This window comes from Pelodiscus sinensis, chromosome 3, assembly GCF_049634645.1.
Source record: "Pelodiscus sinensis isolate JC-2024 chromosome 3, ASM4963464v1, whole genome shotgun sequence".
NCBI lineage: Eukaryota > Metazoa > Chordata > Testudines > Trionychidae > Pelodiscus > Pelodiscus sinensis.
Window position 1 is genome coordinate 158,065,585 of NC_134713.1, and position 25,218 is coordinate 158,090,802.

The window sequence follows — 25,218 nt, forward strand, 5'->3', positions numbered from 1 at the left end:
AGAAAATGTCACACGCGCCAGAGCCCAACTTTTTTTTATATGCACTGAGTGGCCATATTCAAAAATCAAAGTTTTGTCCAAATATGGACAATAGCATTACACTGATGTCAAAACATTGTCTTTGTAAGGAAACCTAATTAGGTTGACAACGTTTACCCATTTTTGCTTTGACACACACACACACACACGAGTCAGATTACTCAGCTGCTACAGGAAGTGACAAAACGGGGAGAAAACACTAAAAAACAACAACAAAAATTAGAATAGGATACTGAAATCCCCCCGGGTGACTGATATGTAGAAATGTTTTGATAAAAATGTTTTCACGTAAATGAAACATTAAAATGAGCCAAAAAGAAAAAGATATTAAAATTAGTATCACCTAGTAAAATTTATTTTCATTAATAGTTTAAATTCAGGCGTGTACTTCCTCCAGTGATCAAGAAAGTGATAGGAACTCTTATAAATACAACATGACAGTTTAATGACAGCATTCTTAGGGAATTCACATCGATGAGGTTCTTACATGTTAACCCTATGTACTCAAGCTTTAGGAATGGTTGATGTCTTGTAAAACTGCATATGAATAGTTTCACTCTGCCACACATAAACCAGCCCCCAGTAGTCAGTTCTGAAGGAGAAATTATACAAATCCCCTCAGTCTCCTTAGGCACTCTTCAATTCCTTTCAGCACTCTCCCAAAGCCACAAGTCACATCCAGTGTGATTTTTTGGTACTTAAACAGTTGTAGTTGTGAAGACAACTTTTGCTCTTAAGGAGGAACACTGGTTTCTAAACCCTGAACATAAGGAAACACCCAGGAAATAATCCAGCTCAAACCTAGACAGCTGTGAGATTTCACCAAGAGAATCTGGGTTTCCTGACGCATCATGCTAATGAAAACACATTAACAGCCTACCCTACAACTGCCTTGTGCCAAGGAGTCCTGCACTGACACTAGAGATTAGTACTCACCACTGGATGATTTCAGTAATTTGGGCCTCCCAGTGTGCTACAGATTCCTTTTTATCTGCCAGGTCTCTCATTTCTTCTTCTAGCTGTCGGTTGTTCATACTTAGCCTCTCAAACATGGCGGTGAGCTGAAAGAGGATTTATAAACCACATTTAATCTATAAAGAGCTATGATCTAACCCTTTTGCTGACCTGATCAAGGAGTTTTTGCTTCCCTGTGCCTCACCCCTGGGTGCCTACTTTAAAAATAAGTATCACCTATCAGAATAAACTGAGCATGAAACAAAGCCTGAAACATTTTCTTCTCATGTCCAAATCTGAACACCCTCAGAATTACAATCTTGTGACATTTATGACATATCTGAGTGCTTAATCTTACAGAATACAGGTATGTAGTATTGCATGCAGAAGCACAACATTAAAAGTCCTGAGCAAGATAGAAGGTGCAAGAGAATCTGATCCTGTATTAGAAGCTCTGCTATCTAGTCACCAAGGGTACGTCTACACTACAGCGCTAATTCGAACTAATTTAGTTCGAATTAGTTAATTCGAATTAAGCTAATTCGAACTAACGCGTCTAGAACTAAAAACTAGTTCGAATTAGCGTTTTGCTAATTCGAACTAGCAAGTCCACATTGAGTGGACTCTGAACAGGGCTTAAGGATGGCCGGAAGCAGTGCTGGCAGGGCATCAGAGGAGGACTTAGAGCGTGGAGATGCTGTCTCAGGCTAGCCGAGGGCTGCGCTTAAAGGGTCCCGACCCCCACCCCGGACAGACAGTTCTAAGGGGTGCCCCGCTTGAAAACCAGTCCTGGCTTGGATTGCCCGGAGTACCCACACTGGGCACATCACACCACTCGGCCATCAGCCCGGCTGCACTTGCCGCAGGCTGCCATCTGGGGAGAGGGGGCAATCGGGGGGCTGCAGGAGAGCTTCCACCCCCAGAAGCCCGCAAAGCCAGCCCAGTCCTCCCCATCGGGGGCTCGTACCCCATTCCTCCCTCACTTCCTTCCACTTACCCCTCCCTAGCCCCCCTTCCTGATGTACAAAATAAAGATAACGTTTCTTCCAACATTGACTCTGTCGTTATTGAACAAAACTGGGGGAGACTGGGAAAAGGAGGTGGGAGAGGGGAAGAGAAAGGCTGGGAGAGGGGAGGGCAACTAACATGATCAGGGGTTGGGAACAGGTCCCAGATAAAGAGAGGCTAAAGAGACTGGGACTGTTCAGCTTAGAAAAGAGGAGATGGAGCGGGGATAGGATAGAGGTCTCTAAAAGCAGGGGTTGGGTGGAGAGTGTGCATTCATAAAAGTTCTTCCTGAGTTCCCATAAAGAAGGACTAGAGGACACCAAAGGAAAGGAATGGGTATCAGGCTTGAAACTAGTAAGAGAAAGTTGTTGTTCTTCCCAAAGCAAATAGTTAACCTGTGGAACTCCTTGCTGCAGGAGGCTGTGAAGGCTACAACTAGAACAGAGTTTAAAGGGAAGTGAGATCAAGTCATGGAGGTTGAGTCCATGGAGTAGTCTTAGCCAGGGGGTAGGAGTGGTGCCCCTGCCCAAAGTTTGTGGAAGACTGGAGAGGGATGGCACGAGACAAATGGCTTGGTCACTGTCTTCGGTTCATCCCCTCCAGGGTCCCTAGGGTTGGCCGCTGTCAGCAGACTGGCTACTGGGCTAGATGGACCTTTGGTCTGACCCAGGACGGCCATTGTAAGCTCAGGGCTCAGGGTCGGGGGTCTCAGTGGACCCCCTTGATTATCATGCACACCTGCTCCTGGGTGGCCAGGCTGGCAGCTCTCCTGCCCTAGCCGGCCACTTTCCTGTGCCTAGTGCGGAGATCGTGGACAAGGTCCACGATGTCCGCACTAGCCCAGGAAGGTGCCCGCCTCTTGCGGTCCCGGGCAAGCTCCCGGGAGCCGCTAGCCTGGTCCCGGGAAGAGGGGGTGGGCTGGGGGACATCAGGTGGGTGGCTCTGTGCCGTGCCAGGTGTAGGGTCTGCTGGCTGGGTGCTGGCAGGCTTGCACCTGGCACGGGCACCGTAGCCAGCCCATGCCCCTTTAAGGGGGCCGGGGCCGGGAGGGGGGCATAGAGTTTCCCTGGTGTTGGCCAGAGTGGCCACCAGGGAAACCTGGGGAGGGCTAGCCTCCCACTAGTTCGAATTAAGGGGCTACACACCCCTTAATTCGAACTAGTAAGTTCGAACTAGGCTTAATCCTCGTAAAATGAGGTTTTCCTAGTTCGAACTAAGCGCTCCGCTAGTTCGATTCAAATTCGAACTAGCGGAGCGCTAGTGTAGCGCCTATGAATGTTAGTTCGAACTAATGTCCGTTAGTTCGAACTAACATTGTAGTGTAGACATACCCCAAGTTATTCCTGCTTAATATCAGGAGTGAAGCCTGTGAAGGGAATGTACCACTTTGTCTCCTCAGACACTCTATTCTTTGCTCACCCCAATCCATTTTACACCTTGCACATTTATAGACCGAGTGTGGGATTAATCTTGCTACTTACTACAACTCTCCAAGAACTTTTCTATACAGAGCCTTTGCTACTACGACTGGCAATGCCAACAGAACTGCCTAAACTAGCAGAAACTGGCAAGAGTTCTTCTGCCAACATAGCCATACTACCTTTCTGAATGGAATTAGCTATGCTGACCCAAACACTGTTATCACTGTTGCATCTACTTCAGGAGTTCTGGCAGTATACCTAAAACAGCTATGGTATGTGATTTTTCACACACTAAGCTGACCGCTATGCCAGTAAAATGTTAGTAGTACAGACCAAGCCTAAGTAGAGGACTATACCCAGTGGTTAACCTTCCTTGCAGTCACACAGGTTCTATTCACATGTGCAATCCCTGTAAAATCAAGGACATAATTGACTTCTGTTAGCACCAGTGATCAAGGACAAATTCGGACCAGCAACTATGTGGGCTTGAGCAACCATACAGTATCTGTATTTCTTTAAATACTGAATTACAACAACAAATTGGAATGATGCAAAAATAATCTATTTTGCAATTTTTTTCCAACATGATTATTAAGTTGTGTATTTATCAATTGAAAGCATCACCTTCATGGCCAACATCTCTCATATTCAAAAATAAATCCTCTAAGCACTTTTTCCAGGTTTCAATGCTTTGTGATTATGCATGTTAATAGTTCTATCTAAAAATTCATATTTACCATGATGAACAGGACCATCTCAATGTAAAATGAATGTTTAAGAGATAACTTAGCTTAATTATTTTTGCACAATTCTTCTTTCATTGTAATTGCATCCTCCATTCCTCAGTGGGTATAACACAGCTTTGTAATTTGTAGGGGTGTGTCTACACTGCACCCATAGCTCAAAATAAGCTATGCAATTTGAGCTATGCAAATTCCATGGCTTATTTTGAGTACATTTTGAAATAACTTATTTCGAAATTTGGCACTGTCTACACAGCACTTATTTTGGAATAAATCATTATTGCGAAACATCCCTTACTGCTCGTGGAATGAAGTTTACTGGGATGTCACAATAGAAAGCCTGTTATATTTTAAATAATGGATGTGCTCAAAAGATACGGAATAGATATTTTGGGATACCTCCAGTATCCCGAAATAGTGCTGCAGTGTAGACATAGCCTAGTTTAAGATTTCTAAGTAAAACATCATCTTCCAAGGTAGAAATGACCAAGTCACTTCATTGTAATCAATATGCAAGTTCATGTAAACTAATTTCATTATTGGGCAATCACATTATTGGTTATTTGGGTCATGCAAGCAAATCATTATTGTTTTAATTTGGCTTAAAAAGAATTGTGAAGAGTTTGTGAAAAGGCCATAAAAATCAATGTAATCTAGTGCTTTTAAAATACATTTAAAAGATCAGCTAAAAGTCAATTCCCTTTTCAAACCAAATGGGGGACATTCTTCTGTACAAGATCAGCTGATATAGCCTATATTGGAGATTAGAAGTAAGATTCAGTTATCTAAAATGGGTCTTATCCATCTTTACTATGATTCTGTATACAGGATACTTGCTGCTTGTAAAACCCTCTAGCTTCAGTTAAGCAACACTCACCTTATCAAGCTCATTTGAGAGCTTTTTGTTTTCCTCTGTTAGCAGAGTCTTCTCTCGTTCATACTTCTGTTTGAACTCTGTTTCAAACTCCTCTCTTTCACTTTGGCTAAGGTATAAAATAAAGTAAAAAGTTTAATATACTGTAAACAATCCACCATATTGTATAATTAAACTAATACTACAGTATAAAGTGTAAATATGTAAAGGTTCTAAAAATTAATATGTACAACAGCTGAAAATAAAAATATGAACATCTTGTTACAAATATGAATCCCCCTAAAATGTGAACATGATTACAGGCTTAGTCTTAGGACAGTGAGTCAATGTGTTCAATGTTATCATTAGACAAAATCAACCTTCCTTCACGGCAGGACTGACAGAGCCTAGCAAAAACTTCCCAATCTACTTTTAATACTTTATTCTTTGGGTAGATGTTTCAAATGTTCAGTTATGATTTTACAGTATAAAAGATAGGAAAGTATTGTAATTGCAAGGTATTCCCACAAGTTCAGACACTGACAGTTAAAGGTAAAATCTTCATATACAATATTTGTGAAAATGACATTTTAATTTCCATATTGCTCTGTACTTCCTGGTCCCAGGCAGGATTAAAGGTAGAGCTGCCAGAGATGAGACCTCAATCTAAGAGCATTTCACGTGTGGAAAAGTCATTGGACTGGCAGGATTAAACCAGTGACGAAAAAAAGCTTCTGGTTACAAAATTCCCAGGCTAATTTATAGCAGACCCAAAAGGTCACTCATTTGAGCTACCAACCCAGTGAAGAGTCACCCATCAGTAGTAAGAAGAGGATGGATCATCTGACCAATTGTGGGACAATCATGACTGAACTGGAGATGTTAATCTCAGCAGATTTTCAAATCTGTTCAGACTGCTCATTCTGTGAAAAGCCTCAGACTAGTTCCTGCTCCCAACTGCTGCCTATTCATGTGGGTTTTGTTCACCAGAGAGGGAACCCATGTAGTATAACAACAAATTAATCAGTATTATCCTAATTGAAGGATTCGCTGTGGATTTGCAGGTGAATGATGATGTGGCCCTCTCTTCCTGCTAAATAGAGCACAATCCTCTCATTCCACAGGATCAGAAAAAGGGTAATACAATGTAGCAAAGCTATATTGCTAGCATTCTCCACTTACACGCACACCACCACCACCTCAAATCCACCCATTTTGGATCGCCTACATTTGCAGAATTTCAGGAAGACCACTTTATAGCATTTTACTTTCACTAAAGACAGGTAATATGGACGTACTTTACCAATGGGCTAATTAGACTGTGCCATAATAATCACCAAGAATTCTGTCCTGAAGTGTGTGAATTCAACTGCAAACAGGTCAGTATTTCAGATTATGCAATGGAGAAATTATATCCTAGTTTTACTCTGTCTCTAAGAAATAATTTGACAAGGAGTTAATACAGTTCTGCAAAACCATCCTTACAAGCCGAGAGGACATCAGTGGCTATACTCAGCCCATTTAAGAGTATTCCTGGTTTGAATTTCCTATTCCTAATTTGAAACTCATTTAACGTTTTAACCAGACTTTGAAATATAGTACGCTATATTAGGTTAATCTCTGAAATTGTTCATTGCTAGGCATCCTTTGAAACATAAGTACTTCATTCTGCCCATATATCCTATTAATCATAACTGTTTAAATACCAGTTCTGAAATCCAGCATCAATCCTTTCCCAGACTAAGAGATTCCATGCATATGATGAGCATACTGGGCAATAGCCAAAAAAAGATTAAAGCATTAGGGGAATGGATAATGAGTCCCGCTGCCATGTATGAGGAACAGAATTAAGGCTAATTTCTCAAACAGCAGATCAAAATGTTAAAAAAAAAGAGAGTTTGGCTAACTTTTTGTTTAGTTTTGTGTGTTTATTGTTATAATTTGTTTTGGTTGCTATGCATTTTGTCTAATATTTGTTCTGTAAAGCCCTGATCATCACAGCCACTGTATTGATGGGTTTTTAGGATTTCTGCCAACTCCTGTTTCTGGGGAGGAGAGAAAAGAGCCAGAATATATAATTGACATGTTTTTAGCATTTGTAAACTGAGTTTCTTAATTGCAATTGTAATAGTTCCCATACCAATAAAATAGACTGATTACGGATAAGGCAAGGGAAACAAAATCAAAAGGAGGATAAAGAAGTTTAAGTGTGGGGAGGGAGAGATACAGTCTCAGAAATAGGAGTCAGGTGGAAAGACCCACCTACTGCCCTCAACTATCTCCTTCAGGGGCTTTAAATCCCCGTCTAAGAAAAGTGATGAAATCTATTGATATACATGTTGGGCAGGGAAGCCTGGAAACACTCACTCCCATCAACCTTTTCTTCTCTTCCAAATCTTAGCTGTCTATTTGTGAATGAGACACAGTAAAACAATGTAAAATACATCTTTTAAGACATCATTTCAACCTTGACCTCATTACTGTGATTGTGGGGCAGGGCACAAAATTATCTTATCTCACTATTTTGAAACAAAAAGAAAGGGCCTTGAAGTAGGGATGTAAAATCCCGTTTAACTGGTTAACAGATTAAAGGGGGACAGCTAGGCTGGAATGGCCCCCTCTGCCTGGGCTGGAGCACTCCTCCCCCCCACAGCGGGCCCCACGGGGCTGGAACAACTCCCTATCCACGACGGCTGGGAAGCTGCTCTAGCACCCACCAGCTGACACGTTAACTAATCATATCCCCACCTTGAAGTCAAAAACAAACATTGACATACACGTGTTTCGCCCTGTACAAATCTAATTTATAAACCTGTTTGTGCTAATGTATTAATTCACAGGTTCAGAAAAAACTTATTTTAAGGACAGGCTAGTTCATATTGCTTAATGCAGGTATCTTTTAGTTTTGTCTAAAATATTTGGTACGGATAACCGTTGGACACAGAATACTAGATCTGGTAGGGTAGATCTTTGCATCTCTGTGGAGTCCCAGTGACCACAATAAGACTCTGCATGTACTGTTCTATAAGAGTTTTGTGCAAGGGCAGATTCTTATAAAGAACATTTTATATACCTGAGGGCTGGTCTTGTAAGATGTTGAGCCCTTCCTGATATGTGCTGGGTGTCTGACTCCCACTGAAGAGTCAAGACCCTTGATTTTGGATCTTTGATACATTTTTGTTTATGAATCTCATAACAGTTCCATTGATGGTAAATTCAATTCATGTCCACTTTTTTCTTTACCGAGATCTAAAAGATCCTATTGGAACTAGATTTATAAACAGCAAACATGAAACAGTAACTGTATGAAAATGTTCAGCTATTAAGTTTTATCACCTTTGACTTTTGCAGCCACACAATTTTGGGTTGTAACCTGATAAGTTCTTATAAACCTTGAAGAGTATGGATGGTCAGTATTTGGATGAGAAAGATCCAAGAAAAACTTGGTGCTACAGGAAGTGGTGTTGGCAATTTGTTATTTAACATTCTTCCTACTGAGTCAGCACTGAACAAATACGTCAACATGGTGTTAAAGCAGGGCTGGGCAAAATACGGCCCTCCATGCCTCTGGATCTGGCCCACAGATGCAACGGGGAGTCCCAGGCAGGCTGCCTGTTTGCCTTGCCCCACCCACACACTGCTCAGAAAAGGAGTTGCTGGCCATTTATCCTATACAACTGAGAGCCTGGAGGGAAGGCAGGAAGGCTTCATGAGCTGTCCCTGACTCCAAAACAGAAACCCGCCAATGGGATTGTGCTGAACAACAGGCAGCACACAAAGCTTCCCCTCCCTTTAGGCTAGTAGTTATTCACACATGCATGTGGCCCCTGCAGCCTGTCAAATCTCCTGGCTAGATCCTGCCTCTGGCACCTCATATCCTCCTTCTCCCCCCTCTGCTTCCCACCCTACATAACCCAAACCCTCTGCCCCCTCCTGTACCAATACCCTCTCCCAGAACCTGCACCCCAATCCCTGCCCCCGGTCACAACCCCTTCCTGCCATAGGTCACAACCCAAACACCTGCACCCCACCCAGTGCCCCAGGTTATAACCGCCTCCTTTACCCAAACTCCCTCCCAGACTCCATACACCCTCCTGCACCCTAATCCCTTACCCCAAGCTCCCTTCTGCATCCAACCTCCATCCCAGACCCTGCACCTCCTTTATTAACATCGTGGAAAAGTACGCCCTGGACCACTTTCTAAAATCTTGGATTGCCTCTCTCCCCCATCAAAAATTATTGCCCTCCCCTGTGTCAAAGGGTCACTAGAGTATCCAGGTGACATCCATAGCCCTAACTATTTTGAATATCTGAAGATGTGGTAGCCTTTTTTGCATTTGTAGCGTTTCTGATCACAGAATTCGAACAAAACTGTAACTGTCATAATGATAACAGGCTGCTTATGGCTATTACCCTTACTGTCTCAAAACGATGTTACTCTTCACTTCCCATCCTAGAACAAAGTTATAATGTATTGACACAAAACGGGCTGCTGCACATCTGTCTCAAAGAAGTCTGTATTCCAGAAGTTGAAGTGATTCCTTTGTACACTTCCCCCTTGTACAAAACACCACATTAGGGAAGAACAGCTCCCCAACATGTGCCCCAAGCTTTGTAAATGGGTGATCATTTTTCATTTCATCCCACCTTCTACAATCAGCAACTGATCAATAAAGAGAGAGGAAATATCCAGTTTTTATTAGACCTAGACAGTATCCATTGGGACAGCAGGGCTATTTCCTGTGTATCACAGCTGTCTACTTTATATAGCAGTCATCTCCATTATCCTAAAATTCATTTGACCCCTTGCCATACACCCTATCCATCCATCACAATGTCTTGAAGATGGAAGGGAAACAGAAATCCACAATATAGTTTTTCTTAAAGGACAGACATGAGAAGTGAAGCCAAAAGCCCACTTCATGCTGACTGACTACTACCATGAAGTCACCAAGGTACAGCAAGCATCGTGAGACGCACTGACTAACATTTGCAGGGAAAACTGCTATGATCTTTCTCTTACCAAGGACAAACTGAAATTGTAGCCTGAGCTCCTGAGGAAGCCTGTTAGCAAACAGACAGTTTGTTGTACTTAGTAAGTCACTTTTCAAAATAATAATTTCAAAATAATTTACTATCTGCAATTGTAGGCTTGCTAATAAATGTTCTTTCCTAAGCTGGGCCAGTTTTTTGGTGTCCTTACCAAAAGTCTATGCTCGGTTCAATGATAACCTGAATTAGAAGATAATTTGGATTGGAGTAGGAAAACAAATGTTGCTTCATGTTAGGTGGAACCAAGTATCTTCTTTCCATCCTTTCTAGCCTGGGTTGCAGGTGGCTTGAATGCACCAGACCCTCTTGTATGTTTCCAAAGTGGCATGATTAATGGGAAGTGTTACCTTTCTAGGGCCTGTAGTCTGAAAGATATTCATAAGCTTGTGATAGGGTTCTGAATTCTCTCCAGAGGAATCTGCAGAGCCTCTCTGATTCTCTTCAGGTGGTTCAGAAATTGTAATGGACAGGACGAGAAGAAGAAGGCAGTGTTACTGTCTAATCAGGAGATGAGGAAGAGAGGTTCAGGTGGTTTGAGTGGCTCTGGTTGATTAGGATGTTTCCTCTTCCCACAGCACTGCTGAGGGAATCTCTGTGTGTATTCCTGTCTGATTTCCTAGAGTCAGAATATCTAAAGTAAGGGTCTGACACTCCATAGGGTCAGAATGTAGGCTTGTATGGATAAAGAGGTGGTGCCCAGGGGGGATGGTGCCACTGTTCCTGGAACTGAAAGACAGTTGCTCAGGAGAGAAAAGACACCCTAGAGATGTTGGAATCCCTGTAGAGTCTAAAATCAAGTCAATGAATCAGCATCATATTTCCCAAGAACTCCTCAGAATCGACTGATATGTGCAGCTCAAAACCATAGGTGGTGCTAGGGTCTAGCAAATAATATACAGACAACATAGGTACCTCTGCTGAAATTAATCTGAGAGAAGCAACAACTACAGGTCAGTATTAGCTGATAGCAGTGCTCAAGATGGCACAGGCGAGTTTAGTGGGAGAATGTGAGTAGTTTCTGTTTGTAAGAGGTGGTGGCATTGCTGGTCTGGTGATAAGTCTTGGCACCTCTTCTTGTGGTGTGGAACCACTAGTCTAGAAGGAAATCACTCTTTCCCCTTTTTACTGAGGATGGAGGCAGACTCGCCCCTTGCCTAGGTGGCAATTGGAGTGTTCTCGGCTCTCAGTACAGATGGCACCAGCCTATGTTCCCTAGCCATTCCAGGCACACCACACCAAGGCACAGAATCTTACCTGACTTCGAAGTTGTAGGAGAGACAATCATCTACTTAGAGGGTTTAGGTGGGAATTTCTCCCACATCATATTAGCATGTTTTCTCTTACTTTCTTCTTATCTGTACCTGATATAGTGTTTAGGTCTGGATTTCAACAATACAGGACTAAGATAAACCCCATCTAGACGAGCAGTAATAGGTGGATCTAGCTGATATACAGCAGGGTCAGAAGGCCCAGAATTGGGCTGTGGCATCACAGAGAGCTCCATAAGATGTATCCTAAGTCAGAATCTGCAAGTGTGCTGGAAATGAACTGGAAATGAACAAGCCTTGAACTTGAATGGAATGTGAGCCTCTTTAAGGCAGGACAAGCAAGAGGTATGGGGATTACCAGCTAGGAAGATCATGGGACAGGCCATGAAGGGCATAATATATGATCTGAATGGTGGAAATAAAGGGGAGAGGGTAAAACCTCCTAATCCCAAAACACTAACTACACAAAGACAAAAACTACTTCAGAAAAACCTGAATAGAAGTCAGGAATGATAGCAAAGTTACAGATACTGTTGGAGTTAGATCTTGGACCTTGAGCAGTAGATAAGAACTAGAGAGATGGTTGTTCTGTGCCATCCTTATACCTCGGTTTGGCGCCCGAAGAGGTGCAGGCATCGACCAAGAACATCATTAGTGAAGAATCTTCCAGTCTTGTGAGCATGAGTGCATGTACTCCACAGAGAATGCCCATAGGGACCAGCACTTACAGAAGAACATAACATTAAAGCTGCTATTTCTTGCCTCTTGCATTCTCTTTCACTCCTCTGCTCAGCCCCCAAACTGGTCATGGAAGGGCAAACACTTGCCTTTCCCCTTTGCATGAACTACACTGTTGAGGTCTTTCTATTGCCCTTCCTGCCTTTGAGAAAGATAAAGGAAACTGATGGGTCACTATCTGTAAAGCACTTTGAAATCTTCATCAACAAAGGTGCTGCACACACTGTTTCTAGATGAACTTGCCTTTACTGATGAATACCAATCGGTGAACTTTCAAGCCAAATTGTAAGCTTCCTCACATGAGAATAAAAACACGTCTTTGAGCAATCACTCTGGGTATGTCTACACTACCCCGCTAGTTCGAACTAGCGGGGTAATGTATGCATACCGCACTTGCTAATGAAGCCCGGGATTTGAATTTCCCGGGCTTCATTAGCATAAGCGGGGAGCCGCCATTTTTAAATCCCCGCTGCTTCGAACCCCGTGCAGCGCGGCTACACGGGGCTCGAACTAGGTAGTTCGGACTAGGGTCCTATTCCGAACTACCGTTACTCCTCGTGAAACGAGGAGTACCGGTAGTTCGGAATAGGCACCCTAGTCCGAACTACCTAGTTCGAGCCCCGTGTAGCCGCGCTGCACGGGGTTCGAAGCAGCGGGGATTTAAAAATGGCGGCTCCCCGCTTATGCTAATGAAGCCCGGGAAATTCAAATCCCGGGCTTCATTAGCAAGTGCGGTATGCATACATTACCCTCCTAGTTCGAACTAGGAGGGTAGTGTAGACATACCCTCTTTCAGTATACATGAAGAGGGTTGTGTAGATAGTTAGCACTAAATAAAGTCAGTGCAGATCATCCTCTGCCTACCTTAAACTATATAACTATATTCCTGGACCTAAAGTGTAAGCACTAGTTGATCTCCAGCATATTATTTGTTCAATAAAAAAATGAAAATATCAAACAGGGAAAACGCCTGTTTAAGTTACAAAATTAACAAATGAATTAAAATAATTAAAAAATTATTTAATCTACAATTTAAGACACAATGGGGCACTTTCTCCCTTAATTTACAACCCTGCAACTCTAGTTACTTCAAGACAAGTAGTAAGCCGGTGCAGAATTTGACAAAAGGAACCATAACTGTTCTACTTCATAATATACATTTTTGACGATGGCTTGTAAACAGATTTCAATTTGTTTACTTTTCAGTTATGACACCAGATCTATCAATATGTCCAGGGCTGGCCTGGGGCGTGCCCCTAGGACCCAGAGTGTAGAAAATTGTGTCTGCTGCTGGTACATATGTATTCTCTCTGCAGTACCATGAGAGGAGTAGAACAGGAAGAAGGCAGTATTGAGACCTTTGAAAGTTTTGGTCCAAGCGAGAGGACATGGGGGCATCTTTTGAGCTCCCTGCCTCAGGTGCCAAAATGTTGTGGGCTGGCCCTGAATATGTCTCTGATTGCAGACTCTTGGTGTGATGGTGTGGTCTTTAAATGTATAGAGTTTACTGGTGAGCTGTGGGGGTACACTTACCTCTCTCTCCTGGTCTTTTCTAACTTATCTTTCAAGATCATGATCTCTTTCTTGAGGGCAAGCTGTTGGCTCTCTGCATCCCGCAGTTCTTTCTTCAGGGTTTTGATTTCATTAGCATGCATTATTTCTCGTTTGGATAGTTCCTCTTCATAAAAAACACTCTTCTTTTCCAGCTCGGCCTTTAATTTAGTGATCTCTTGCTGATGTTCTGTGCTGCTCACTCCTGGGGAGCGACCAACTTGCTTTTGCTATAAAAGGAACATCTCAAAATTAGTTTTTTTGCACTGCAGACGACTGAAACATGCTTAATAACAACACAATCTTGACATACACAAGCCAATGTTTATACAAGGAATACTGTGAGAGTATAATTTACACAATAAACTACAGTTAAATATTTATTATTTATCTCAACTGCTTAAAAGTCAGTGTTAGGGTTAGGACTGATATGCCTCTCCTTACCAGAGAGCTAGTCTTTAAATAGAGCATATTTTTCAGATGCTTGTATAATGTGGTTATACTGCCATTTTAAATGTAACAGGCCACTTTCTAGCATTCATATATATGCAGTCAGAAAAAGATCACAGGGTTTAATTTTTACACTCAAGTCCTGGTTCCCCCTAATTTTTTTGAGTTCAGATATCTAGAGCATCCATTCCAGTGACATTATGGAATGGGGAAGAGAGGGTCCAGGGTCCACATACTTTAGCATGTCCTCCTCTGCATCCCTGCACATACACACTCTTGCTTGAATTCCTGCAATGAGCAATTTGTGGAAGCACTGCAGAAATTCCAGTGCTGGCTTAAGTGCTGATGCCAAGTACAATTTTGATTTCATCATTTTGTACCCTTGAGCCAGGAACAGAAAAAAAAAAGCCAACAGAACATGGCCCATCATACTTAATTTATCAATTATATCACAGCATAAAAGCTAGACAGCAGAACAACTTCATTTTATGTCAGTTTGAGTGTTGCAGAGACATTTGGCAAGTTTTTCTGCTACTTGAATGCTCCTTAAATATTGTTTAACTTAGTTCTGAATACGAGAGATTAATCTTGCACCCACTGAAGGCAATGCAAGTTTTGCCATTGATTAGTGTGGCAGCAAGATCAGGCTCAAAATCAGATGTAGCCCATTTGTTTGACATTATTGGACACTACTAATAATCTTTTAAGCTATTTTAGTTTTAAAACTCAAAAATAATTTGTAACAGAAGAATACTTTTAAAAAATATATACTAATTCTCTTTGTAAACTCACCCTGAAAACGTTGTTTCTTATATTATAAAAGAAAGAACATTCACTAAAGCAACGCTGTGCATCAGGAAGTGAAATCTAGAGATCTGTTCTTTCGGATGACTGAAATTGATTTTTTGCCTTTTAATGCATCCGAGGCGTTTGGGTAACTGGTTATAACCACACTTTCAATCATATACTATTAGCATCAATCAGTTTGTCTTTTGTACCTTTACTTATGCTAATGCTTAAACAGATTGTGCATATGGCTCAAAAAAGATCTGATTATTTGACTATAAAGACTGCTAGACACTCCTCAAGAAAAAAAATATGCCTTGCAACCAGGATTCCCTCTAAGATCTGTGGCCACACAACTGTCTACTAAGTTCCACGCAGGGTCTCAGCACTGCCATGCACAGAGCTGCTGGGGCCAGAGGAATGTACCTCTCCTACAGCTGTGGCAGTTCTGTGCTGAGCCTGAGAAGCCCCTTTTCAAAGTCTTACTGCCACTGTCCACAGCAGCACAGACTTCCTGTAGCTGGGAGAGAGAGAGATGCCTCTTCCCCAGCCCAACTCATCTTCAACCCAAAGCCCTTTATCCCTAGTCCCATCCCAGATCCTTAAATCGAAGCCACAGCCTTCACCCTTCATCCCAACCTTTGCCCCATGTCTGAGCCCCCTTCCATAACCAAATCCCCTCAATCCCTAATCCTGCCCCAGAGTCTGCAGCCAGAACCCTTCAACCCCCAACCACGAGCCCCCTCCTACACTCCGAACCACTCGACTCACTCCAAACATCCTCACCTTAAATTGTCCATGTACAGAATGAATTTTGCAACGTGCACCCATTTGGAGGCGATGCATTGCACATCATTTCCATATTGGTGCACATAAAATTCATTCCACACATGGACATGAAAAGTTAGAAGGAACACTACATGTAATTAGTGTCAACATAGGAATGCAGAATCCATGAGATATGTAGTTTTAGTTTATAGCATCACAAGATTTTATCTAATTCAGCCACAGGAAACCAAAAATTACTTATGTTGATGTTTCAGACACTTGCTAACACTCAGGAAAGAATCTGAATTCATAAGATAAGTGAATTTAAAGTGGATTCGTTAAACCTCTATTTAATCATTCTTACTTAGAATTAAAGTGACCTTAATTTAGTTTTGCAGTACTTATTCATTTGTCAAATTTTCACTTTTGTTTTACAGTAACGTTTCTAGATGTCCTTGTGTAGATGAGCCATATTAGTGAAATCTTGCCCTTAATAAATGAAGCTTGTCTGGGAATGTGAAAGTGGTGCTGCTTAAATTTGGCTCAGAGCACTCTGATTCAGAAGAAAGTGTGGAGACATGATGACAGACACAAGTCAGTAACCATTTAACTGTGTTGATGCTGCCTAAAGTGCTAGTTTTACTTAAATGCAGCCCATACGGAGCAGATACATTAGGTAAAATGCTCCTCCAAGGCAACCTCATGTACTAGGCACATGAAAAAATTCTACTGTAAATTCAGGAATAACCAGGGTGCCAAAGCAACACTATCCCAGAGCTCAGATGGTGTTGTGAAAGACAAAAGTGAAACGTGAGCAATTACATATTTTTCAACAGCTTACTATTAAACAACAGCTGAGCAGTGAAATAAGCAAATACATTTTGATCTGGCCTGAACTTGGAGCAGTAAATCTGTAACTATTTTCATACACACATATTTGAGTGTACAAACGGTGTAACTCGAATCCATTTGAACAATATACCTATTTGCACATAGATGTTTAGAGGTCATGTTTGAGAATTTGGAACAGGTGTCCATCTCTCAACTAAAGCAAATAAGCACTTCCCAATTCCATCAATACGTCTGAAGCCAACTATTTCAAAATGTTATCAATATTATTAGCAATATTACAAAACGTATTCAAACATAAGTACACTGCGACGGCTCAGATTGCAATTCCATAGTTAAGAATGCATTGAGTTTGCACTTAAACATAGGGAGTATCACAAAAACTACAGCAATGTAGTAAGGTGCAGTGGCAAAGCAGTAAAGATGGCCACTTTATGTCAGGGCCTCTTTCCTTTATTTTTAAAGGCTGTGTTTAATACAGATAATCTCAGAAGATGTTCTGCTCGGCTTTGGAGAGATTAGCCTTTAGTGACACTGCTACAGTTTGCTTGGTTTGTTTCAGGGCATGTATCTCCCTTTGGATATTATTCATCATCCTCACCTCGATGCGAAAAAAAATCAAGAAACTGACCAAACTTATGTCAGGAATCCAAACTTGTGATATGCTAGGTTTTAAACAAGTGACTTACAGGTTTTGTGGTTATAAAAGGCTGACTGGCTGATGCAACTTTATAAGGAAGATGAAATATATACATTTAAGTTGAATAGCTATACATATTATCCATAGAATTTTTGTTTATATTATGATTATTATTATTCTTAATTTAAAAACCTATTGTTGGTTTTTAAGTAGGCAACAAAAGGGGCATGGAGCTGGGAATTTCAGTTTAAATTCAGTCTAAATAGTTAACACACGTTACATCTATTTACAATGTCACTCTCCAAAAGGTCTGGTCTCCCAATTCAGACTCTACCACAACACCCTCCTGTTCACTTAACTTGTCCCTTCACCTCTTCATCCCAGAAAAGTAGCTTGAGATAACAGATCTAGTTTGAAATTCTATTGGCTTTACTTTAGCGTACAAAACCAATGAAAATTATTCAACAATATTATTTTATGTTTGCTCAAAAAGACAGAACTAGGTATTTGCATTGAAGTCTACTGCAATAAACAAGAAACCGAAGACCTCATGTCTATAGAAATACACTGGTAATAGTAGCAATGCAATGAAATAATTTGGAAAATGAAAAATGCTTCTCGAATATTATTTAGAGAAAATTACATTTACCCTTTGTTGAAAATACAGTTTTGTTTTATTATATTTAAATTACTTAAGTATCTACTATTTTCAACATTGAAGTCGGGTTAAGATTACAAAGCAATTAAAATGGTAACCCATTAAAATGGGAAGCCATTTCTGCATGTATCTTCTCTCTACTTGTCATCCAAGTCATTATCTTCTAGTTTACTAACATAAATGAGTTTTCATTACTGTCAGCACTACAGAACCCATAGAGGTGTTAAAGAGTAAACTATGTCCTATTCTGCCTCATTCATTATCCACAATTGCCATCTCAATTCTGATGCCAGACTCTTTATTGTTGAGATGAAGATATATGAAGCAGAAGGAACAGCTTTATTTCCAGCTGGCAGGCTGGATTTGCAGCACTGGCAGCTTTATGTACCCTATGTTTGGGAGAGACTGATTCTCTTAAGGCCTACACTGTATATTTTACTTAGGAAGAAGACAAAATAAATACTGTAGAACCTCAGAGTGACAAACACCTCCAGAATAGAGGTTGTTCATAACTCCGAAATGTTCGAAAGTCTGAACAAAACGATATGGTTGTTATTTCAAAAGTTTACAGATGAATATTGACTTAATACAGCTTTAAAACTTTCTTCTATGAGGAAGAAAAATGTGTTTTCACCTCTTATTTTTAGCAGTTTACACTAACACAGTACTGTACTGTATTTTCTTTTTGTTGCTGTTGTTGGTCTCTGCTACTGCTGATTGCATACTTCTGGTTCTAAATGAGGAGGGTGATTGGTCAGTTGTAACTATGGCACTCTTAACTCTGAGGTACTACTGTAGAATGGGGTTGCTGGGTGTCTAGTTTTCGACCAGAAAACCCAGTTGAAAAGTGATCCTGGTGGCTCTGATCAGCACCACTGACCCGGACATTAAGAGTCCAATTGGTACAGGACTGAAACACTCCCTACCTAGGTCTGTGGCTCCCCTGAAGCAGTGACATGTCCCTGCAGCTCTAGGATGAGGCACTGCCAGAGGGCTCTGCATACTGCCTCTGCCCCAAGCACTGGCTTCATAACTGAAATTGGCTAGGAACCACAGCCAATGGGAGCCACAGAGGTGAGACTGATGCAGTGCTACTTAGAGGCCACATCTCCCCCATACCCTAACCCTCTAACTCATGGTCAGAATCCCCCTCTTGCACTCCAAACCCCTTGGTCACAAACCTGAGCCCTCTCCTACACCCAAACCCCTTGTCTCTGGCCATAGCACCCATGGCTGGAGCCCTTTCCTCTCCCACCACACTCCAACCCTTGTCTCTCCCATATCCTGAGCCCCTCATTTCTGGCCCTACCCCACAGCCCATATCCCTCCTGTGCTCCAGCCCCTTGACTCAGTCCAAAGCATCCTCTGAGCCCTTCAAGCCCCATCCCTAAGCTTAGAGCAGCCTCCTGTGCCCCCAAACCCTTCACCTTAGGCCCCACTCCAGAACCCCTCACCCTATCCCATGCCCCAACCTTCAGCTCTACTTGGTGAAAGTGAGTGAGGATTGACAACCGCAAGTGACAGAGGAAGGGAGATAGAGTGCGAGTGGGGTCTCAGAGAAGGGATGGGGCAGGATCTCAGGAAGGGGCAGGGCAAGGGCATGTTTGATTTGGTCGATTAGAAAGTTGGTAACCCTACTATAGATATGTGCAAAAAAGTTTCTAAATAGTGTCCCACAGAAATCAATGGCAAAAACTATTATTCATAGAATTTTAAGTCCAAAAAAGACCTTTATGATTATTTATTCTGATCTCCCCAACACAGGCCATTGAATTTCAACCATCAGTTCTTGTATACAGCCCATAATTTCAGAGAAGTGCAGCATGTGTCTTGGGAAGATGAGCTGTCTTGATTTGCAGAGTTAAAGTGATGGACTCCACCACATCCACCCTAACAAGGTCTAGGGGTTAATTACCTTTTCTGACAAAACACGTTTTTTGCTAAATGCACACTTACCTTTACATGGACACCAGAAAACCAATTTGTTCCTATTCATCAACTCTGAGGCATATATCTTCAGAAAGTAGAACCTCTACAGAGCATGTTACACAACCCCAAACCATGAGATAACATTTTGATGTCAATGGGACTATTTAAACATATAAAGTTACTCTCTCATTTATGAATTTGCAAAATTGAGACCTATATATTCATGCTTGGCTGAGCTATGTAAGAATACAGTAAAAAAATTCCTTTAGAGGAACATCAGATAGTAACAGTTATTAGATATTTGGTTCTATTACTGAAATATGCAATCATAAAGCAATGTTTAAAAACACTTCCATCGATATCTGAATGTGCTGATTAAGTTTTTAAGCAACTATTCATTCATGCCAAAAAACCCATTCAAACATTACAAAACACTTCTTTTGACTTGTAAAGTGAGCCAACTGTTATGGAAGTCACTAACCAGGAATAAATATAGAAAATCAAGATGTCACTATGATAGAGACCTCCTTGAAACACAGCTAACATTTAGCATGAAAAGTTGGCACTGGTTAATAATTTGCAATTGTGGGATGTTTTTCACATAGCCTTTCATAGATACAAGTACAATATAGAATGAGGTCACAAATTCATACTCTCCTCTTGTCCTGTATCTGAAAGAAATTTTACTGCTCAAATCCAAGCTGGCTATTAACTTTAAAGGTATTGAACCAAAAGAAACTTAACCTTTAGTCCTTCCAGTTCACGCTCCAGCTGTTTAGAGTACTGCTCACTTCGCTCGCGCAATTTCCTGTCCTTGGATGCCTCAGCAGCTGCAGCTTCAGCATGGACTTCCAGCTACAAAAAAGGGTAACAAATACTTGTTTTTTCCCAAAAAAGCTATATTTTTTGGTATAAGAACTGAATATTCGGTATTAGAATGAAAAATTCAAATCCCTAAAGAGATATTGGATTTTTTATATCAATGACAATCAATGAATAAAGAGTTAAAGATTTACAGAATATGACTTGAATATATTTTAAAAAAGCAGTGAAATAAGCATGCCTTATTTGTATGAAAATTTTCCACAGATAGTTACCATCATGAGGATTCTACAAACTCCTGTTGACTACTTACTTCTTTTTTGAGTCTTTCTGTTCTGCGCAACTCTTGCCTTAATATTTCCACCTTCTGCATCACCATGTCCATCTCTTCCTCTTTATCTCGGACCTGACGGGTAAGTTTCTGTTTTTGGGAGTGCAAGTCTGTCAGCCGCTCATTCATCTCTGAGAACTCCTGCATAGCCAGTTTCCGCTGACTGTGTGCATCTTTTAGCTCTTTGGTTTGAGATTTTAATCGTTCACTAGATTCCATCAGTTCCTACAGTTAAAAAAAGTAACAAACCTATAAAGCCAAATTCTGCCTTTGGATGTGTGAGTGAGGGTTTTCAGTGAACTGAATGGGACCCACATACACACATCCAAGGATAGCAAACTGGTAGCAATATGACAGTCCAGGTGCTTACAATGAAAACTCTTTGTAAAGGTAATGGGGCCAGATTATGATCAAGTGAAGTCAGTGGAATTGCTTCAACCTATACCAACACTGCATTTTTAATTTTACAAGTGAATGAAAACAAACCCTTTGGAAGTCAACCTCAAGACAGCCATTATAACTCCCATGAATGTAGGTTTGGGAAGGATTCAATTATCATCAGAAGACACCAGTAAATGATTATGCATTCAACAGAGGCTAGAGGGTAAAATATTTTGTAACTTTGCTGGCTACACAGAGTCAAGAGCATTTTCCAATTTTTCTAGCATGTTAAAGAAGCTTTAATACCCAGTATTATCATGAAGAGAGAGAGCTGGTCTCTCTGGGAGATACGTAGATCTCAATGCACTGAGGGCTTTTTAAGTCAAAACCAACATCTTTAACTTCACTTAATAAATTAGCACCCAAAGCAGAATACAGAGCACTAATTTAATGTATTAATGAGAGACCTTTTTTAAGCACATTTGCATATTCTGCATGACATCCTGTTTCCAAGTTGATTTAAAGTATAGCCCCATGCAGAGATCATTGTAAAAAGCCATGTATTTATGATAGCAAGATTTGCATACTAAAGAGAGGATTGCAACCTCCAAAGCAGATATAGAAAAATAAGGGGAAGAAGAGAAATGGCAATCGTGACAAATATTGATTTTTTTTCTCTTCCCAAATTATTTCTTAAATCCTCAGATTTGCAGATCTTCTTTCTTCCTCCTCTGCAAGTGTCTATGTGCCACAAAGCCAATGTTTCTTGAATAGCTAGCGCAACATTTCCCACTATACTCACCAGATTTCAGATTAAATCCTTACCCTGTAGCCAGTCATCTATGGTTTGCCTACTAGCAGTTCTAATTATCACCTTAATCCAAGGCCAAGAAAGGCCTTCTGTGTAGCCAATATACAGTTCACTTCATGGATCTGTTTAAGATCTGGAATCAATTTGCTAGGACCACTCGTATGACAGTATGCATGATGCTTAAGTAGTGGGAATGTACATGATGGATACATTTGTATCACCTTCTAATTAATTTTACTCTGCAAATGAGATGTTAAGACATCTCTTATTTTAAGAGAAATATAACAAAAGTACAACCGGCTTATTTTCTAGACAGGTGTCTAACAAAGCATTTTGTACCTTATTAAGATCTTCTTTCTCTTGCTTCAGTGCTCTAATTTGTTTCTCAAAAGCCTTGATTTGCCTGGAAGCATCATCTAGTTCTCGCCTTGCAGAACTGGCCTCCTCCAGTTGCTGTTCCAGCTGACCAGAATCTTTATTAAAAAAAAAAGTACTGCTAAATATGTAAAAGGAAACCATGCGTATTAACTGATAGCGTAGCTTTTGGCTGGCCTAAACTGTTTTCATTTGCATTTAGTTATGCAGGTAGAATGACAAATACAATCTCAAACTACAAATGATTACAAGGTGTGGTGTTCTATAATCTTTTAAAAATTATGGTTTTTGATTGCTATGTTTGTTTTTAATGTGATGGAAACAGAAACAGTTACATGTTATAGTATGACATGCCAAATAATGCCTTGTTTCATAATTTAATATTGTATGACATGTGTCCTTAGCTTTCATACACTGGGATGTAACTTATTACCTGACACATTTCAAATGACACAGACACTTAGTATGTTTTCCCTCCCTCAAACAAAAAGAACCATCAAAAAAGTGCTTGGTTACTCAAGAGCTGGCAAGCCTTCTCCTTCTAATTATTCAAATTATTTTCAGATGGCTTTATTTTTAGAGTTAGCACCATTTGTATTTATGTAACCAGCTTTATTTATTATTAGTGTAACTACAGGAAGGCACATATTTCTGAAAATGGTTTCTTATAAACTGTTACTCATTTAGAAAACAAAAATAATGTGGATAGGCCTTGAAAATTATGTCAAATAAATATACCCAAAAGATACAACTTCAAAAGCAGAATCGCAGAAAATATAGTAAACCACTGAAAGGTTTATGAGGGAAAGGAAATTGCATTATAAATCAATTTCTGTTCTTTACTACCTCTTTTCTTAAAAGTTTATATTTGGATATATACACAACTATTGGTTTAATCCACGTCCTATGAAATCAATGTAAGTTTTGCCATTGACTTCAATGGGACCAGGATATCACTTCATATGCTTGTATCTTCATAGTGCAAAGAGAAACACAAATACACTTTAAATAAAAATCTAAAGACCCTATTTTTATTACATTTTCAGAAATGTGACCTTAACAGCCTGGCTCTTAGAACTATACAATACAAATGCCTTACAAATACACATAGATGTTAAGAGCGGCAAGTTTTGTAGGCAGATAAATAACTATTAACTTTTATCCCTCTAAAAACTCTCTACTGTTCTAATTTGTTCTCTCTGATTTTAATACGCTAAAAGAATGCACTTAAACTACAACTATATCTCAATGCCAAAAATTATTAACTTCCTGTCTCTTGTATTCTACTCTGAAGTTACCAACATAAGAAAGTTTATATGCTGCTATGCTGAGCCAAGATAAACCTGTCTTCTATGTGTGAACTACTTTTTTCCATAGTTCTACTTTCTTTTTTCTATTGCTATCCTTTATATAAAGGATTCCTCAAAATTTTCTTCTACGTGACTTACAGAACAAAAAAATATGACTTTAAGCTCAAAAATTGAAAGCATATGTTGAGTTGTCATTTCCTGGAAGACAGGATAGACAAAAATGTCCTGATTTACAAAGGTCTCATTGGGAAGATCCCAGAATCTGACATATTTCTGCATTGATTTTCAGGGCTCTAACTGTAGGCTTAATTCATTAGTCATAGAGAGTGGCCCAAACCACAAAACTTGTATCTGAACTTTCTTAAATTTTAGAGGACCTGGGGTTTGTATTTAAAGATAATGGGCAATCAGAATGTTGGCTCTACCTTCTACTCTGAACTTCCCTGTAGGGTTGCCAGACAGTTTCAACAAAAATACCGGACACACTTGACATTACATCACAATCTACATTACATCTTATTTAGAAAATACCAGACATTTATATTTTCTCATTTATATTTTCTTAATTTGTTTCCCGAACAGAAAGTTCAAATACTAGAGTGTCCGGTTCAAAACCGGTCACCTAACAACCCTACACTTCCCTGAATTTTGGAAATGTTCAGATAGGAGTATTTGGTTTGGGCCCATCTCTTCTCAATAGCTTCCTTTTATTTTATCTGCTACACTAGAAAGTTTACCTGGTGTTGCTTGGATCCTTAACACAAATAACTTTTAAAAAAAGAGACAAACAAAAATATATAGAATCATAGTTCTGGGGTGGGACTAGAGATGAAGGGTTCAGTATGCAGGCTGCTCCAGAGAGAGGGGAAAACTCCAGCCCTCTCCTACTGCAGCAGCCTGGAGCCATGAGAGAAGCACCTGTCCATGGCCGCTGCACCTCCAGCAGGCACAGACAAGGGAGAGGGTGCATGTCCCGCAGGTGGAGGGAAAGACAAACTCTCTGAAATATATAGTAGATAGCTATCCTTTCTCCACTCCTGTCCCCTGCTTACCCAATGGAGTTATAGCTGACCTGGTCCCCATCGCTGGTCCCTTGCTGCTCCCCCAACTCTAAAGCTTACCTCCCTCCAACCAGACTCCTTTCCTTTTCATTTTATTAGAAACAATCGAATTCCAGGCACATCCCATTATCTTAGCACAACCAAGACAAACAGATGCACATTTCTAAAATATATAGTAAGATATTTGAAAGAGTTTGTGCATCTGTGAGTCCATTTGTTAAAGAACTCCTAAACAGTAAGAGCTAGGACCACCAAATTTTGTATGCAGCTTCCTCTTATAGCTTAATGCAAGGTCAGGGTTTTGGCAGGACAATGGAATATGCATGGAATGTGATTGTTTCCCATCCAATGGTAAGGGAGGGGTGTGATAGCAGGGACAGTTATACGCATGAATGGCCACATTGGGGACAGCAAGAACAA

At 40.5% G+C, this 25,218-nt stretch overlaps 1 protein-coding gene across 6 annotated transcripts in view; it reads right to left on the reverse strand.

Moving 5' to 3' along the window:
* Positions 1-25,218, reverse strand: part of CDC42BPA (CDC42 binding protein kinase alpha) — a 329,094-nt gene that overhangs the window by 88,748 nt on the left and 215,128 nt on the right. For all 6 annotated transcript variants that reach the window (XM_075925322.1, XM_014570971.2, XM_006118059.3 and 3 more), the window contains exons 12-17: positions 22,392-22,525; positions 20,843-21,085; positions 20,452-20,562; positions 13,610-13,857; positions 5,043-5,148; positions 976-1,100 (exon numbers count right to left, since the gene is read on the reverse strand). In XM_075925322.1, the coding sequence (XP_075781437.1) occupies positions 976-1,100; positions 5,043-5,148; positions 13,610-13,857; positions 20,452-20,562; positions 20,843-21,085; positions 22,392-22,525 (967 nt within the window). The remainder of the gene's footprint in view (positions 1-975; positions 1,101-5,042; positions 5,149-13,609; positions 13,858-20,451; positions 20,563-20,842; positions 21,086-22,391; positions 22,526-25,218) is intronic.